This window comes from Polyergus mexicanus, unplaced genomic scaffold (genome assembly GCF_030449975.1).
Source record: "Polyergus mexicanus isolate NDT 795.1 unplaced genomic scaffold, iyPolMexi1.0 SCAF_17, whole genome shotgun sequence".
NCBI lineage: Eukaryota > Metazoa > Arthropoda > Insecta > Hymenoptera > Formicidae > Polyergus > Polyergus mexicanus.
The window spans coordinates 2,938,066-2,955,353 of NW_027223337.1; the positions used below are offsets into that span (position 1 = coordinate 2,938,066).

The window sequence follows — 17,288 nt, forward strand, 5'->3', positions numbered from 1 at the left end:
CCCGAGAGGACCCCCCCGACGACATCCTGTGGGGGTCCTACAACAAGGAGCCGATCTCGGGCGTCCAGCGTGCCGGCCGAGAAGTGCGCGCCACGGACGGGCCCCCTGGCCCGACCATCGGCCAGGGGCGTACCGCGGGGGCCCCCTTCTTCAGGGAGGAACTCCAGGGGGGCCCAGCCGGTGATGACATCCCCAGCCGGCACCGCGGTACGAAATCTCAGTGCCGCGCTGACGCTGCTGGCATCCGGGGGGGCGAGGGGTGGGGCGAGGACGCCCACCCCGCAACGAGGGACCCCGCCCCCCCGAATGACCCCCACCACGCCGCCTTCCATCTGCGGCGTGTGCGCGGGGGTCATTACACCTCCAGCTTTGCCTGCAGCGTCGGGATCCGCCACGCTGACCACCCAGACGGTGACCACATCGACATGCGGGTCCCCCGTGATGGCCACGGGGTACACCGCGGGGAGGGTCACACCATCGAGACCCTCCCCCCTCCCTACCATCCTGGAGGGGTCACCGTTGGAGGTGGTCGGCGGGATGCGCCTTCCTTCAACACCCTCAACACCAGGGCAGGAGGAGCGGCGGCAACAGGGGGCGGCGCCCCCCTCATCGCCATCGGAGGACGAGGGGGACTCTGGTGGGCCGTGGAGGAGGCACGTGGGGCGAAGAGCGGGGAGGAGGTGGAGCGGCGACTCCAGCGGGAGCGACGACCCGACGCCGGTGGGGCTGAGGCGGACGCCCGGTCATCCGCCACAAACGCCGGCGAATACAACTTCGACGCCTAACATACGACCCTGCGCGGTCGTCCTTCAGCGGACATTGATCCGCTCTGTTCGAGGGGCTGCCGCGGGCATCCCACAGCCGGGGACAAGCGTGGAGAGGGCACCGGGAGAGCGTGCTGAAGAAGGCATCGCGGGACATCCGAGTGCCCAAGTAAGTGTCCCTGGGGTGATGGGCCGTCGGCGGGGCGTTCCCGTAGCCGGCGGCTCCGGAGCGAGCGGCGAGGCACCGCCGGTCTCTAGGAGCGGGGGCGGGGGGCACCACCGAAACCTGCGGCGTGCTAACCCCCCGCCCGGCTTGCCGTCCGGTGGCCAACCGGCCCCTGCGGCTGTCGCAAGACAGCACAGGCGGCAACGTGTGGCTGCCCGTGACGCGCTGGTCGGGCGGGTGGAGGCCGTCGCCTCGATTGCGGACCTGGAGGAGGTGGCGGCTGCTGTCGCCACCTTCTTCGGGGAGGATGCAGCGAGAGCGGTTGGCGGGGGTGCACCCGGCGCCCGCGACCGTCCGGATCGGTCGCGTGAGGCGCGGGCGCGTCGGGGTGAGGGGGGAGTGCCGGCGCGAGACGGCGTTAGGAGGGGGCCGGCACCGGCCGGTCCCCAGCAGCAGGGAGAAGGGCGCGGGGGCTGGGTGCGCGAAGCTACGCGCATACAGGCTCTGTACAGGGCGAACCGTCGCAAGGCAGTCCGAGAAGTGCTGCAGGGGCCCGCTGAATCGTGCCAAGTGCCGAGACAGCGGGTTCAGGCATACTTCGAAGGGCTGTACCGCGGCGGGGAACACCTGGACGGCCTGGGCGCGGAGGTGGAGCGTGCTGACCCCTTGGCCGATGAGGGGGAGTCCGCGCTCCTGGATCCCTTCACGGAGTTGGAGGTGGACCGTCGGCTCCGGCGTATGACGAACTCTGCGCCGGGTCCCGACGGTATCACTTACCGTGACCTTCGTGGAGCGGATCCGGGAGTGCGGCTCCTCACCGCGTTGTTTAACGCGTGTTATCGGCTCGAGGCAGTCCCAGCGTCCTGGAAGACCTCCATCACCGTATTGGTGTACAAAAAGGGTGACCGGGACATGTTGGAGAACTGGCGCCCTCTCGCGCTGGGGGACACTGCCCCCAAACTTTTCGCGGCGCTCGTTGCCGATCGTCTGACCGACTGGGCGGTCACTAACAACAAGCTTAGTCCGGCACAGAAGGGATTCCTGCGGGACGAGGGGTGCTTTGAGCACAACTTTGTCCTGCAGGAGATCCTAACTGATGCGCGGAGGACTAGGCGGCAGGCGGTCGTCGCGTGGCTGGACCTTTCCAACGCGTTTGGTTCGGTCCCGCACGCGGTGATCCGCCGCGCTCTCGTTCGCTCCGGGGTGCCGGGGGGCATCGTTCGTACATGGCAGTCCATGTATGAGGGATGCACCACGCGGGTGCGCGCGGCCGACGGGTTCACCGACCCCATCCCTGTTCGTTCGGGGGTTCGGCAAGGTTGTCCGCTGAGCCCGATAGTATTTGACCTCGCTATCGACTCGGTACTGCGTGCAATTACCGATGTCGATGCGGGGTTCGATCTATTGGGCTCGCGCTTTAGCGTTTTAGCGTATGCGGACGACATTGCACTCGTTGCCGATACGCCCGAGGGAATGCAGCGGCTTCTGGCTGCTGCAGAGGACGGAGCATCGTCGGTGGGGTTGCGGTTCAACCCTGCTAAATGTGCCACCCTGCACATTGGTGCAGGAGCAGGCGGCAGGGTCCTACCGACGACCTTCGAAATCCAGGGAGAGCCCGTCCATCCCCTTGCGTCCGGTGAGCCGTATCACCATCTCGGTATCCCGACGGGTTGCTCGGTCGACCAAACGCCATTCGCCACAATCGGGGGCCTCCTTGAGGATCTCCGCGCGGTTGACCGATCCCTCCTTGCCCCGTGGCAGAAATTGGAGGTAGTGGCAACCAACATCCTGCCGCGTATGGACTTTCTGCTGCGGGGGGCCACAGTGGAGAAGCGTCCCCTGAAGGCGGCGGACCTAGAGATCCGCCGTAAAGCCAAGGCCTGGCTCAACCTCCCGCAGAGAGCCAGCGCGGAGGTGGTCTACCTCCCCCCGAAACGAGGGGGTTGTGGGCTACTTCCGCTAGCTGACCTCGCGGACGTCCTGTCCGTCGCGCACGTCTTCCGTATGCTTACGGCTGGCGACGCGACGGTCAGGACGCTCGCGTGGGCGTCTCTGCGGGGAGTTGTGGCCAGGCGGATTGGCGGTCCTCCGACCAACGAGGACATCGCGGCCTTCCTTTCTGGTTCGCAGGAGGGGAGGTTACGCGAGGGGGGGGAGCGCTCCCTGTGGTCGACGGCTCGGAATGCCGCGCGGAGGCAGTCTGAGAGGTTGTCCCTTCGGTGGGAATGGTGTGAGGCGACCGAGGAGCTCATTGTCGGGTGCCGACGTCCCGGAGGCGACGCGGTAAAGGTGCCACCTGGAGCCCGTAACCAGGTGGTTACTCGTCTGCGCTCAGCGGTGGCGGCTTTTTACGCGGGTACGCTGTTGCGTAAACCCGATCAGGGGAAGGTGTTCGAGGTGTCGTCGCGGGTGGGTGTGAGCAATCACTATGTCCGCGGCGGCAGCTTCACTCGCTTCGCCGACTGGCGTTTCATCCACCGCGCCAGGTTGGACGTCCTCCCGCTCAACGGTGCACGCCGCTGGGGGGAGGCGGACAGAAGGTGTCGGCGTTGCGGGGCAGCAGCCGAGACCCTTCCCCATGTCTTAGGGCACTGCGGGGTGCATTCCGCCGCCATCCAGCTGAGACATGACACCGTCTTGCACCGCCTCTGGAAGGCTTGCCGTATGCCTGGGGAGAAGCGGGTAAACCGGCGGGTTGAGGGCATGGAGGGCGAACTTGGGGAGCTACGGCCCGATCTTGTGGTCTGGCACGAGCGCTCCAAGTGTGTCGTCATCTGCGACGTGACGATCCCCTTCGAGAACCGCTGGGTGTCCTTCGATGAGGCTAGGGCGAGGAAAGTCGCCAAATACTCGCCCTTGGCTGAGGAGCTCCAGCGGCGGGGATATCGCGTCGTAGTGACGGCCTTCGTCGTCGGTGCCCTTGGCTCGTGGGATCCGAGGAATGAGGCGGTGTTGAGAGTGCTTAGGATTGGCAACGCCTACGCCTCGATGATGCGCCGCCTCATGGTCTCGGATACCATTCGCTGGTCTAGGGACATTTACGTGGAGCACGTGTCTGGCGTGCGCCAGTACGCCGCTCCCTCCCGCCCCTCGGCTGAGGGGGTGCTCGCGACACCCCCCCGCGCGATTCGCCGGCGTTGGCCCACCAATGCGTAGGTGCGGCACTTCCAGCGTCCTCGTCTATTATTTATTTATTGTATTTTGCGTTCCGGGTGTACATGTCGCGTAATTTATTAAGTGCGTTGTCTTGCCCACTTTTATTTATATTTGCTCGCGGCGGCGAGGGGGCAGGGTCTCTACCCTGCTCTATTTTTATCATTTACCCTGTTATGTTTATTTATTTTATTGCATGTTGTGTGGGCCTGCCTGTCTCGAGTGTGAATGCCGCGTACCTAAAATTATTTTTTTTAGTCGAGTATGTGTGTGCCGCGTTTTACATTATTAATTTTAATCATACTTTTGCCGCGTGCGCGCCCCCGGGTCCTTTTATCTCTGACCGCTTATCTGTGATTGGCCCGGGGGCGAAATGCTGTGATATTGATGTACATTGCCCCGGTCAGTCAGCCGGGGCAATCTATTATCACTTTTTTATTTCTTCGACCTGGGGGAGGCTAGTGCTCCCCCAGAGCGTTAGTTGTAGTGCCCACTGGCGGGAGGGGCCATTGTCTCCCGCCCATATTTTAAGTATTTTGCGCGCGGCTAATTGCCGAATTTTATTGTATTCGCACCCCGGGGGGGTGCTGTCCCCCCGGGGAACATTTATTGAAAATAAACGGCAATTTATCTGTTCTTATCAGCTTAATATCTGATACAATCCCCATAGGGGATTCAGAATATTAAACTGATTTTTGGAACCTGGCGGGTGACCGGAGCTTGCTCCGACTCTGCCGCGGGTCGGCCTGGCATTGCAGTACCGTCAGGAACGGCCTAATAATCTGGTAAAGCACAACCCCATCAGGTTATTAGGTATCAACCCCGTGGCAGATAACCTGCTTGCACCAGGTCTCCGGAAATCGGCGCGGTACGCTGGATCCCTGGGGTGCCCACGTGCACCTAACCTCTCTCTCGCGCGTGGGCATTATATTCGTTAGAATAGTTGACTTAGCTCAGAGAAGTATTTTATTCATTGTTTATTTATATTCCGCGAGTGAGTGTCCGCGATTTTTCGTTTGCCGGGAAGCGACTTGTGATTTCGTGTCCGCGCGCGTATAAGTGAAGTGCCGCGACGCGTGTGCTCCGCGAAGTTTTGTGGTTAGGGCTCCCTCGACCTGGGGCTCTGCGCCGAGAGTAACGTGCGGCAGTGCGGTGAGTGTGCGGTGCGCGGGTGTGGTGCGTGCGTGTGGTGCATCGCGGTGCGGCGGTGCATCGTTGCACCTGTTGTTGTGACGGCGGGGCGCCGCATCGCGATCCGCCGCCGCGGGGTGCCTGCATAGGTTATCCCGCCACGTGCCGCCTCCGCGTTCCGCGCGCGGGGTTCCGTGCTTGCCGCGCGTCTAGATTTTATTATTTGTTATTTATTTATTCATTTATTATTGTTATGGCGCAGAGCCCGCTCGAGGTGGTGCTGACGTACCCCTTGGCGGAGCGGGTATGTTGCCCGCGATGCTGGGGCAGCACCGACCGAAACGTCAGGTCGAGGGGCGACTTCTGTGACACGCAGCATTTATCGCGTCACATAAGAAAATTCCACCCGGGGGACACTATTGCATATGTGTGCTCCATATGTAATTATAGGGGGACAGGCGCGGTCCCCTACAGAAGAGTGAAAGAACATTTTGAGAAGGAGCACGTCCCCCGGACGGAAGCTGCGTGTCGCACAGTACGCGGAGCACAAAGAACTCTGAATAATATTGGTGGTGTTTCAGGTGTGCGGACCCGGGCCTCTGCATCGGCCCCATCTGCATCGGCGTCGGCTGGAGCATCGTCGCGAAGCCTCACTTCCTCGCGGCCACCCACGTCGCACTCCGCGGCCACGACGTCAACAGCACACGCACCACCTGCAACAACAACATCCACAGGAGCTCGAACATCATCCGGAGCAGCAGGAGAGTCCCCCTCCTACGCGGCTGTCACCGCAGCGGGGCCAGCGACACGTCGAACATCTCCGTCGCTGGCCACAACAACACGTGGAGCGGCCATCTTGGGATCGGCCGCCATGACAGCCGCCATTTCGGGCGCCGCCACGAGGAGGACGTCGGCCGCCGCAACTAGAGGTAAGGCGCATCCACAGGATAATGGCGGATCCATAGGACAAGATGGCGCGGCCAATAGGAGATGCCCGTCCGGACAAGCGGCAAGAGAGGCGCGCAAAAGCCCCCGCAGACCATCCAGCGGGGGCAAATCAACGACGAGGAGTGCCGCAGGGGCCCCGCCGTCCACCACCAGCCAGGCGGGGCCCGAATTAAATCGGAATTTGCGGCGTTCCACGAGCGCGCCTCTCGTGAAGAGCGGCGCATCCAGACCGGCACGCGCGCCCCCCAGGAGGTCCCCTGCCGCCGAATCTCCATCCTTCGGCGGCATGGGGGGCGCATGGAGGAGGACGCCCGAGAGGACCCCCCCGACGACATCCTGTGGGGGTCCTACAACAAGGAGCCGATCTCGGGCGTCAAGCGTGCCGGCCGAGAAGTGCGCGCCACGGACGGGCCCCCTGGCCCGACCATCGGCCAGGGGTGTACCGCGGGGGCCCCCTTCTTCAGGAAGGAACACCAGGGGGGCCCAGCCGGCGATGACATCCCCAGCCGGCACCGCGGTACGGAATCTTAGTGCCGCGCTGACGCTGCAGGCATCCGGGGGGGCGAGGGGTGGGGCGAGGACGCCCACCCCGCAACGAGGGACCCCGCCCCCCCGAATGACCCCCACCACGCCGCCTTCCATCTGCGGCGTGTGCGCGGGGGTCATTACACCTCCAGCTTTGCCTGCAGCGTCGGGATCCGCCACGCTGACCACCCAGACGGTGACCACATCGACATGCGGGTCCCCCGTGATGGCCACGGGGTACACCGCGGGGAGGGTCACACCATCACGACCCTCCCCCCTCCCGACCATCTTGGAGGGGTCACCGTTGGAGGTGGTCGGCGGGATGCGCCTTCCTTCAACCCCCTCAACACCAGGGCAGGAGGAGCGGCGGCATCAAGGAGCGGCGCCCCCCTCATCACCATCGGAGGACGAGGGGGACTCAGGTGGGCCGTGGAGGAGGCACATGGGGCGAAGGGCGAGGAGGAGGTGGAGCGGCGACTCCAGCGGGAGCGACGATCCGACGCCGGTGGGGCTGAGGCGGACGCCCGGTCATCCGCCACAAACGCCGGCGAATACAACATCATCGCACAACATACGACCCTGCGCGGTCGTCTTACAGCGGACATTGGTCCGCTCTGTTCGAGGGGCTGCCGCGGGCATCCCACAGCCGGGGACCAGCGTGGAGAGGGCACCGGGAGAGCGTGCTGAAGAAAGCATCGCGGGACATCCGAGTGCCCAGGTTGGTGTCCTTGGGGTGATGGGCCGTCGGCGGGGCGTTCCCGCAACCGGCGGCCCCGGAGCGAGCGGCGAGGCACCGCCGGTCTCTAGGTGCGGGGGCGGGGGGCACCACCGAAACCCGCGGCGTGCTAACCCCCCGCCCGGCTTGCCGTCCGGTGGCCAACCGGCCCCTGCGGCTGTCGCAAGACAGCACAGGCGGCAACGTGTGGCTGCTCGTGACGCGCTGGTCGGGCGGGTGGAGGCCGTCGCCTCGATTGCGGACCTGGAGGAGGTGGCGGCTGCGGTCGCCACCTTCTTCGGGGAGGATGCAGCGAGAGCGGTTGGCGGGGGTGCACCCGGCGCCCGCGACCGTCCGGATCGGTCGCGTGAGGCGCGGGCGCGTCGGGGTGAGGGGGGAGTGCCGGCGAGAGACGGCGTCAGGAGGGGGCCGGCACCGGCCGGTCCCCAGCAGCAGGGAGAAGGGCGCGGGGGCTGGGTGCGCGAAGCTACGCGCATACAGGCTCTGTACAGGGCGAACCGTCGCAAGGCAGTCCGAGAAGTGCTGCAGGGGCCCGCTGAATCGTGCCAAGTGCCGAGACAGCGGGTTCAGGCATACTTCGAAGGGCTGTACCGCGGCGGGGAACACCTGGACGGCCTGGGCGCGGAGGTGGAGCGTGCTGACCCCTTGGCCGATGAGGGGGAGTCCGCGCTCCTGGATCCCTTCACGGAGTTGGAGGTGGACCGTCGGCTCCGGCGTATGACGAACTCTGCGCCGGGTCCCGACGGTATCACTTACCGTGACCTTCGTGGAGCGGATCCGGGAGTGCGGCTCCTCACCGCGTTGTTTAACGCGTGTTATCGGCTCGAGGCAGTCCCAGCGTCCTGGAAGACCTCCATCACCGTATTGGTGTACAAAAAGGGTGACCGGGACATGTTGGAGAACTGGCGCCCTCTCGCGCTGGGGGACACTGCCCCCAAACTTTTCGCGGCGCTCGTTGCCGATCGTCTGACCGACTGGGCGGTCACTAACAACAAGCTTAGTCCGGCACAGAAGGGATTCCTGCGGGACGAGGGGTGCTTTGAGCACAACTTTGTCCTGCAGGAGATCCTAACTGATGCGCGGAGGACTAGGCGGCAGGCGGTCGTCGCGTGGCTGGACCTTTCCAACGCGTTTGGTTCGGTCCCGCACGCGGTGATCCGCCGCGCTCTCGTTCGCTCCGGGGTGCCGGGGGGCATCGTTCGTACATGGCAGTCCATGTATGAGGGATGCACCACGCGGGTGCGCGCGGCCGACGGGTTCACCGACCCCATCCCTGTTCGTTCGGGGGTTCGGCAAGGTTGTCCGCTGAGCCCGATAGTATTTGACCTCGCTATCGACTCGGTACTGCGTGCAATTACCGATGTCGATGCGGGGTTCGATCTATTGGGCTCGCGCTTTAGCGTTTTAGCGTATGCGGACGACATTGCACTCGTTGCCGATACGCCCGAGGGAATGCAGCGGCTTCTGGCTGCTGCAGAGGACGGAGCATCGTCGGTGGGGTTGCGGTTCAACCCTGCTAAATGTGCCACCCTGCACATCGGTGCAGGAGCAGGCGGCAGGGTCCTACCGACGACCTTCGAAATCCAGGGAGAGCCCGTCCATCCCCTTGCGTCCGGTGAGCCGTATCACCATCTCGGTATCCCGACGGGTTGCTCGGTCGACCAAACGCCATTCGCCACAATCGGGGGCCTCCTTGAGGATCTCCGCGCGGTTGACCGATCCCTCCTTGCCCCGTGGCAGAAATTGGAGGTAGTGGCAACCAACATCCTGCCGCGTATGGACTTTCTGCTGCGGGGGGCCACAGTGGAGAAGCGTCCCCTGAAGGCGGCGGACCTAGAGATCCGCCGTAAAGCCAAGGCCTGGCTCAACCTCCCGCAGAGAGCCAGCGCGGAGGTGGTCTACCTCCCCCCGAAACGAGGGGGTTGTGGGCTACTTCCGCTAGCTGACCTCGCGGACGTCCTGTCCGTCGCGCACGTCTTCCGTATGCTTACGGCTGGCGACGCGACGGTCAGGGCGCTCGCGTGGGCGTCTCTGCGGGGAGTTGTGGCCAGGCGGATTGGCGGTCCTCCGACCAACGAGGACATCGCGGCCTTCCTTTCTGGTTCGCAGGAGGGGAGGTTACGCGAGGGAGGGGAGCGCTCCCTGTGGTCGACGGCTCGGAATGCTGCGCGGAGGCAGTCTGAGAGGTTGTCCCTTCGGTGGGAATGGTGTGAGGCGACCGGGGAGCTCATTGTCGGGTGCCGACGTCCCGGAGGCGACGCGGTAAAGGTGCCACCTGGAGCCCGTAACCAGGTGGTCACTCGTCTGCGCTCAGCGGTGGCAGCATTCTACGCGGGTACGCTGTTGCGTAAACCCGATCAGGGGAAGGTGTTTGAGGTGTCGTCGCGGGCGGGTGTGAGCAATCACTATGTCCGCGGCGGCAGCTTCACTCGCTTCGCCGACTGGCGCTTTATCCATCGTGCCAAGTTGGATGTCCTCCCTCTCAACGGTGCACGCCGTTGGGGGGAGGCAGACCGAAGGTGTCGGCGTTGCGGGGCAGCAGCCGAGACCCTTCCCCATGTCTTAGGGCACTGCGGGGTGCATTCCGCTGCCATTCAGCTGAGACATGACACCGTCTTGCACCGCCTCTGGAAGGCTTGCCGTATGCCTGGGGAGAAGCGGGTAAACCGGCGGGTTGAGGGCATGGAGGGCGAACTTGGGGAGCTACGGCCCGACCTTGTGGTCTGGCACGAGCGCTCCAAGTGCGTCGTCATCTGCGACGTGACGATCCCCTTCGAAAACCGCTGGGTGTCCTTCGATGAGGCTAGGGCGAGGAAAGTCGCCAAATACTCGCCCTTGGCTGAGGAGCTCCAGCGGCGGGGATATCGCGTCGTAGTGACGGCCTTCGTCGTCGGTGCCCTTGGCTCGTGGGATCCGAGGAATGAGGCGGTGTTGAGAGTGCTTAGGATTGGCAACGCCTACGCCTCGATGATGCGCCGCCTCATGGTCTCGGATACCATTCGCTGGTCTAGGGACATCTACGTGGAGCACGTGTCTGGCGTGCGCCAGTACGCCGCTCCCTCCCGCCCCTCGGCTGAGGGGGTGCTCGCGACACCCCCCCGCGCGATTCGCCGGCGTTGGCCCACCAATGCGTAGGTGCGGCACTTCCAACGTCCTCGTTTTTATTTATCTATTTATTTTGCGTTCCGAGTGTGTGTGTCGCGTAATTTATTAAGTGCGTTGTCTTGCCCACTTTATTTATTTATTTGCTCGCGGCGGCGAGGGGGCAGGGTCATGCCCTGCTCCATCTATTATTTTAACCTGTTATGTTTATTTATTTTATTGCATGTTGTGTGGGCCTTTCTGTTCCGAGTGTGAATGCCGCGTACCTAATATTATTTTTTTAGTCGAGTATGAATGCGTCGCGTTTTTACATATTTAATTTTATTTATTTTTTGCCGCGTGCGCGCCCCCGGGTCCTTTTATCTCCGACCCATTATCTGTGATTGGCCCGGGGGCGAATGCTGTGATACTGATATGCATTGCCCCGGTCTGTCAGCCGGGGCAATTTATTATCAACTTTTTATTTCTTCCGACCTGGGGGAGGCTAGTGCTCCCCCAGAGCGTTAGTTGTAGTGCCCACTGGCGGGAGGGGCCAATGTCTCCCGCCCATAATTTTAATTCTTTAGCGCGCGGCTAATTGCCGCTTTTAATTGTATTCGCACCCCGGGGGGGTGCTGTCCCCCCGGGGAACATTAACTGGAAAATAAACGGCAATTTATCTGTTCTTATCAGCTTAATATCTGATACAATCCCCATAGGGGATTCAGAATATTAAACTGATTTTTGGAACCTGGCGGGTGACCGGAGCTTGCTCCGACTCTGCCGCGGGTCGGCCTGGCATTGCAGTACCGTCAGGAACGGCCTAATAATCTGGTAAAGCACAACCCCATCAGGTTATTAGGTATCAACCCCGTGGCAGATAACCTGCTTGCACCAGGTTTTCCGAAGATCGGTGCGATACGCTGGATCCCTGGGGTGCCTACGCGCACCTAACCTCTCTCTCGCGCGTGGGCTTTAGAGTGTTAGACTTAGCTCAGAGAAGAGTTTTATTTATTGTATATTTATATATTCCGCGAGTGAGTGTCCGCGATATTCGTTTTGCCGGGAAGCGACTTGTGTTTTCGTGTCCGCGCGCGTATAAGTGAAGTGCCGCGACGCGTGTGCTCCGCGAAGTTTTGTGGTTAGGGCTCCCTCGACCTGGGGCTCTGCGCCGAGAGTGACGTGCGGCAGTGCGGTGAGTGTGCGGTGCGCGGGTGTGGTGCGTGCGTGTGGTGCATCGCGGTGCGGCGGTGCATCGTTGCACCTGTTGTTGTGACGGCGGGGCGCCGCATCGCGATCCGCCGCCGCGGGGTGCCTGCATACACACGTGTGTAGGTTATCCCGCCGCGTGCCGCCTCCGCGTTCCGCGCGCGGGGTTCCGTGCTTGCCGCGCGTCGTAATTTTATTAATTGTTTTTGTTTTATTTATTATTAATTTATTGTTATGGCGCAGAGCCCGCTCGAAGTCGTATTGACTTATCCCCTGGCGGAGCGGGTGTGTTGCCCGCGATGCTGGGGGAGCACAGACAGAAACGTCAGGTCGAGGGGCGATTTCTGCGACACGCAGCATTTGTCGCGTCATATTCGTAAATTCCATCCGGGGGACACAATAGCGTACGTGTGCTCAATATGTAACTTTAGGGGGACAGGCGCGGTCCCCTATCGTCGTGTTAAAGAACATTTTGAGAAGGAGCACGTCCCCCGGACGGAAGCTGCGTGTCGCACAGTACGCGGAGCACAGAGAACTCTGAATAATATTGGTGGTGTTTCAGGTGTGCGGACCCGGGCCTCTGCATCGGCCCCATCTGCATCGGCGTCGGCTGGACCATCGTCGCGAAGCCTCGCCTCCTCGCGGCCACCCACGTCGCACTCCGCGGCCACGACGTCACGAGTAACACCACCTGCAACAACAACAGCATCCGCAGGAACATCCCGGTCACCAGGAGCAGCAGGAGAGTCCCCCTCCTACGCGGCTGTCACCGCAGCGGGGCCAGCGACACGAAGAACATCTCCGTCGCTGGCCACAACATCAACACGTGGGGCGGCCATTTTGACATCTCAGGCCGCCATGACAGCCGCCATATTGGGTGCCGCCACTAGGAGGACGTCGGCCGCCGCAACTAAAGGTAAGGCGCATCCACAGTCTTATGGCGGATCCACAGGACAAGATGGCGCGGCCAATAGGAGATGCCCGTCCGGACAAGCGGCAAGAGAGGCGCGCAAAAGCCCCCGCAGACCATCCAGCGGGGGCAAATCATCTACAGGGAGTGCCGCAGGGGCCCCGCCGTCCACCACCAGCCAGGCGGGGCCCTCGTTTAATAGGAATTTGCGGCGTTCCACGAGCGCGCCTCTCGTGAAGAGCGGCGCATCCAGGCCGGCACGCGCGCCCCCCAGGAGGTCCCCTGCCGCCGAATCTCCATCCTTCGGCGGCATGGGGGGCGCATGGAGGAGGACGCCCGAGAGGACCCCCCCGACGACATCCTGTGGGGGTCCTACAACAAGGAGCAGATCTCGGGCGTCAAGCGTGCCGGTCGAGAAGCGCGCTTTACAGACGGGCCCCCTGGCCCGACCATCGGCCAGGGGCGTACCGCGGGGGCCCCCTTCCTCAGGGAGGAACACCAGAGGGGCCCAGCCGGCGATGACATCCCCAGCCGGCACCGCGGTACGGAATCTCAGTGCCGCGCTGACGCTGCAGGCATCCGGGGGGGCGAGGGGTGGGGCGAGGACGCCCACCCCGCAACGAGGGACCCCGCCCCCCCGAATGACCCCCACCACGCCGCCTTCCATCTGCGGCGTGTGCGCGGGGGTCATTACACCACCATTTGTGCCTGCGGCGTCGGGATCCGCCACGCTGACCACCCAGACGGTGACCACATCGACTTGCGGGTCCCCCGTGATGGCCACGGGGTACACCGCGGGGAGGGTCACTCCATCGAGACCCTCCCCCCTCCCTACCATCCTGGAGGGGTCACCGTTGGAGGTGGTCGGCGGGATGCGCCTTCCTTCAACCCCCTCAACACCGGGGCGGGAGGAGCGGCGGCATCAAGGAGCGGCGCCCCCCTCATCACCATCGGAGGACGAGGGGGACTCGGGTGGGCCGTGGAGGAGGTGCGTGGGAAGAAGAGCGAGGAGGAGGTGGAGCGGCGACTCCGGCGGGAGCGATGGTCCGACGCCGGTGGGGCTGGGGCGGACGCCCGGTCATCCGCCACAAACGCCGGCGAATGTAACAACGACGCCTAACCTACGACCGTGTTCGGTCGTCTTGCAGCGGACGATGGTCCGCTCCGTTCGAGGGGTTGCTGCGGGCATCCCACAGCCGGGGACCAGCGTGGAGGGGGCACCGGGAGAGCGTGCTGAAGAAAGCATCGCGGGACATCCGAGTGCCCAGGTTGGTGTCCTTGGGGTGATGGGCCGTCGGCGGGGCGTTCCCGTAGCCGGCGGCTCCGGAGCGAGCGGCGAGGCACCGCCGGTCTCTAGGTGCGGGGGCGGGGGGCACCACCGAAACCCGCGGCGTGCTAACCCCCCGCCCGGCCTGCCGTCCGGTGGCCAACCGGCCCCTGCGGCTGTCGCAAGACAGCACAGGCGGCAACGTGTGGCTGCTCGTGACGCGCTGGTCGGGCGGGTGGAGGCCGTCGCCTCGATTGCGGACCTGGAGGAGGTGGCGGCTGCTGTCGCCACCTTCTTCGGGGAGGATGCAGCGAGAGCGGTTGGCGGGGGTGCACCCGGCGCCCGCGACCGTCCGGATCGGTCGCGTGAGGCGCGGGCGCGTCGGGGTGAGGGGGGAGTGCCGGCGCGAGACGGCGTTAGGAGGGGGCCGGCACCGGCCGGTCCCCAGCAGCAGGGAGAAGGGCGCGGGGGCTGGGTGCGCGAAGCTACGCGCATACAGGCTCTGTACAGGGCGAACCGTCGCAAGGCGGTCCGAGAGGTGCTGCAGGGGCCCGCTGAATCGTGCCAAGTGCCGAGACAGCGGATCCAGGCATACTTCGAAGGGCTGTACCGTGGCGGGGAACACCTGGACGGCCTGGGCGCGGAGGTGGAGCGTGCTGACCCCTTGGCCGATGAGGGGGAGTCCGCGCTCCTGGATCCCTTCACGGAGTTGGAGGTGGACCGTCGGCTCCGGCGCATGACGAACTCTGCGCCGGGTCCCGACGGTATCACTTACCGTGACCTTCGTGGAGCGGATCCGGGAGTGCGGCTCCTCACCGCGTTGTTTAACGCGTGTTATCGGCTCGAGGCAGTCCCAGCGTCCTGGAAGACCTCCAACACCGTATTGGTGTATAAGAAGGGTGACCGGGACATGTTAGAAAACTGGCGCCCTCTCGCGCTGGGGGACACTGCCCCCAAACTTTTCGCGGCGCTTGTTGCTGATCGTCTGACCGACTGGGCGGTCACTAATAACAAGCTTAGTCCGGCTCAGAAGGGATTCCTGCGGGACGAGGGGTGCTTTGAGCACAACTTTGTCCTTCAGGAGATCCTGACTGATGCGCGGAGGACTAGGCGGCAGGCGGTCATCGCGTGGCTGGACCTTTCCAACGCGTTTGGTTCGGTCCCGCACGCGGTGATCCGCCGCGCTCTCGTTCGCTCCGGGGTGCCGGGGGGCATCGTTCGTACATGGCAGTCCATGTATGAGGGATGCACCACGCGGGTGCGCGCGGCCGACGGGTTCACCGACCCCATCCCTGTTCGTTCGGGGGTTCGGCAAGGTTGTCCGCTGAGCCCCATAGTATTTGACCTCGCTATCGACTCGGTACTGCGTGCAATTACCGATGTCGATGCAGGGTTCGATCTATTGGGCTCGCGCTTTAGCGTTTTAGCGTATGCGGACGACATTGCACTCGTTGCCGATACGCCCGAGGGAATGCAGCGGCTTCTGGCTGCTGCAGAGGACGGAGCATCGTCGGTGGGGTTGCGGTTCAACCCTGCTAAATGTGCCACCCTGCACATCGGTGCAGGAGCAGGCAGCAGGGTCCTACCGACGACCTTCGAAATCCAGGGAGAGCCCGTCCATCCCCTTGCGTCCGGTGAGCCGTATCACCATCTCGGTATCCCGACGGGTTGCTCGGTCGACCAAACGCCATTCGCCACAATCGGGGGCCTCCTTGAGGATCTTCGCGCGGTTGACCGATCCCTCCTTGCCCCGTGGCAGAAACTGGAGGTCGTGGCAACGAACATCCTGCCACGGATGGACTTTCTGCTGCGGGGGGCCACAGTGGAGAAGCGTCCCCTGAAGGCGGCGGACTTGGAGATCCGCCGCAAAGCCAAGGCCTGGCTTAACCTCCCGCAGAGAGCCAGCGCGGAAGTGGTCTACCTCCCCCCGAAACGCGGGGGTTGTGGGCTACTTCCGCTAGCTGACCTCGCGGACGTCCTGTCCGTCGCGCACGTCTTCCGTATGCTTACGGCTGGCGACGCGACGGTCAGGTCGCTCGCGTGGGCGTCTCTGCGGGGAGTTGTGGCCAGACGGATTGGCGGTCCTCCGACCAACGAGGACATCGCGGCCTTCCTTTCTGGTTCGCAGGAGGGGAGGTTACGCGAGGGAGGGGAGCGCTCCCTGTGGTCGACGGCTCGGAATGCTACGCGGAGGCAGTCTGAGAGGTTGTCCCTTCGGTGGGAATGGTGTGAGGCGACCGAGAGTCTCATTGTCGGGTGCCGACGTCCCGGAGGCGACGCGGTAAAGGTGCCACCTGGAGCCCGTAACCAGGTGGTCACTCGTCTGCGCTCAGCGGTGGCGGCATTTTACGCGGGTACGCTGTTGCGTAAACCCGATCAGGGGAAGGTGTTCGAGGTGTCGTCGCGGGCGGGTGTGAGCAATCACTATGTCCGCGGCGGCAGCTTCACTCGCTTCGCCGACTGGCGTTTCATCCATCGCGCCAGATTGGACGTCCTCCCTCTCAACGGTGCACGCCGTTGGGGGGAGGCGGACAGAAGGTGTCGGCGTTGCGGGGCAGCAGCCGAGACCCTTCCCCATGTCTTAGGGCACTGCGGGGTGCATTCCGCTGCCATTCAGCTGAGACATGACACCGTCTTGCACCGCCTCTGGAAGGCTTGCCGTATGCCTGGGGAGAAGCGGGTAAACCGGCGGGTTGAGGGCATGGAGGGCGAACTTGGGGAGCTACGGCCCGATCTTGTGGTCTGGCACGAGCGCTCCAAGTGTGTCGTCATCTGCGACGTGACGATCCCCTTCGAAAACCGCTGGGTGTCCTTCGATGAGGCTAGGGCGAGGAAAGTCGCCAAATACTCGCCCTTGGCTGAGGAGCTCCAGCGGCGGGGATATCGCGTCGTAGTGACGGCCTTCGTCGTCGGTGCCCTTGGCTCGTGGGATCCGAGGAATGAGGCGGTACTGAGGGTGCTGAGGATTGGCAACGCCTACGCCTCGATGATGCGCCGCCTCATGGTCTCGGATACCATTCGCTGGTCTAGGGACATTTACGTGGAGCACGTGTCTGGCGTGCGCCAGTACGCCGCTCCCTCCCGCCCCTCGGCTGAGGGGGTGCTCGCGACACCCCCCCGCGCGATTCGCCGGCGTTGGCCCACCAATGCGTAGGTGCGGCACTTCAGGCGTCCTCGTTTTATTTATTATCTGCGTTCCGAGCATGTGTGTCGCGTAATTTATTAAGTGCGTTGTCTTGCCCACTTTTATTTATTTATTTACTCGCGGCGGCGAGGGAGCAGGGTCTCACCCTGCTCTATTTTATTATTTAACCCTGTTTTGTTTATTATTTATTTTATTGCATGTTGTGTGGGCCTATCTGTTCCGAGTGCGAATGTCGCGTCCCAATATTGTATTT

The 17,288-nt window shown here is 63.4% G+C and overlaps 1 protein-coding gene and 2 pseudogenes across 1 annotated transcript; all 3 read left to right on the forward strand.

Moving 5' to 3' along the window:
• The first annotated feature begins 4,685 nt into the window (after nucleotides 1–4,685).
• On the forward strand, nucleotides 4,686–4,866 carry LOC138940915 (U2 spliceosomal RNA; annotated as a pseudogene).
• Nucleotides 4,867–6,085: 1,219 nt separating this feature from the next.
• On the forward strand, nucleotides 6,086–11,331 carry LOC138940820 (uncharacterized). The gene is made up of 2 exons (XM_070310041.1): nucleotides 6,086–10,462; nucleotides 11,224–11,331. The coding sequence occupies exons 1-2, from the start codon at nucleotides 6,086–6,088 to the stop codon at nucleotides 11,329–11,331; spliced, it is 4,485 nt and encodes a 1,494-aa protein (XP_070166142.1).
• Nucleotides 11,158–11,336, forward strand: LOC138940903 (U2 spliceosomal RNA; annotated as a pseudogene).
• Nucleotides 11,337–17,288: the final 5,952 nt, after the last annotated feature.

Coding starts and splice junctions, on each gene's coding strand:
- LOC138940820 (XM_070310041.1), top strand. CDS start 6,086: ATGACAGCCGCCATTTCGGGCGCCGCCACGAGGAGGACGTCGGCCGCC. Junction 10,463..11,223: donor ACGTGGAGCACGTGTCTGGC/GTGCGCCAGTAC, acceptor CAATCCCCATAG/GGGATTCAGAATATTAAACT.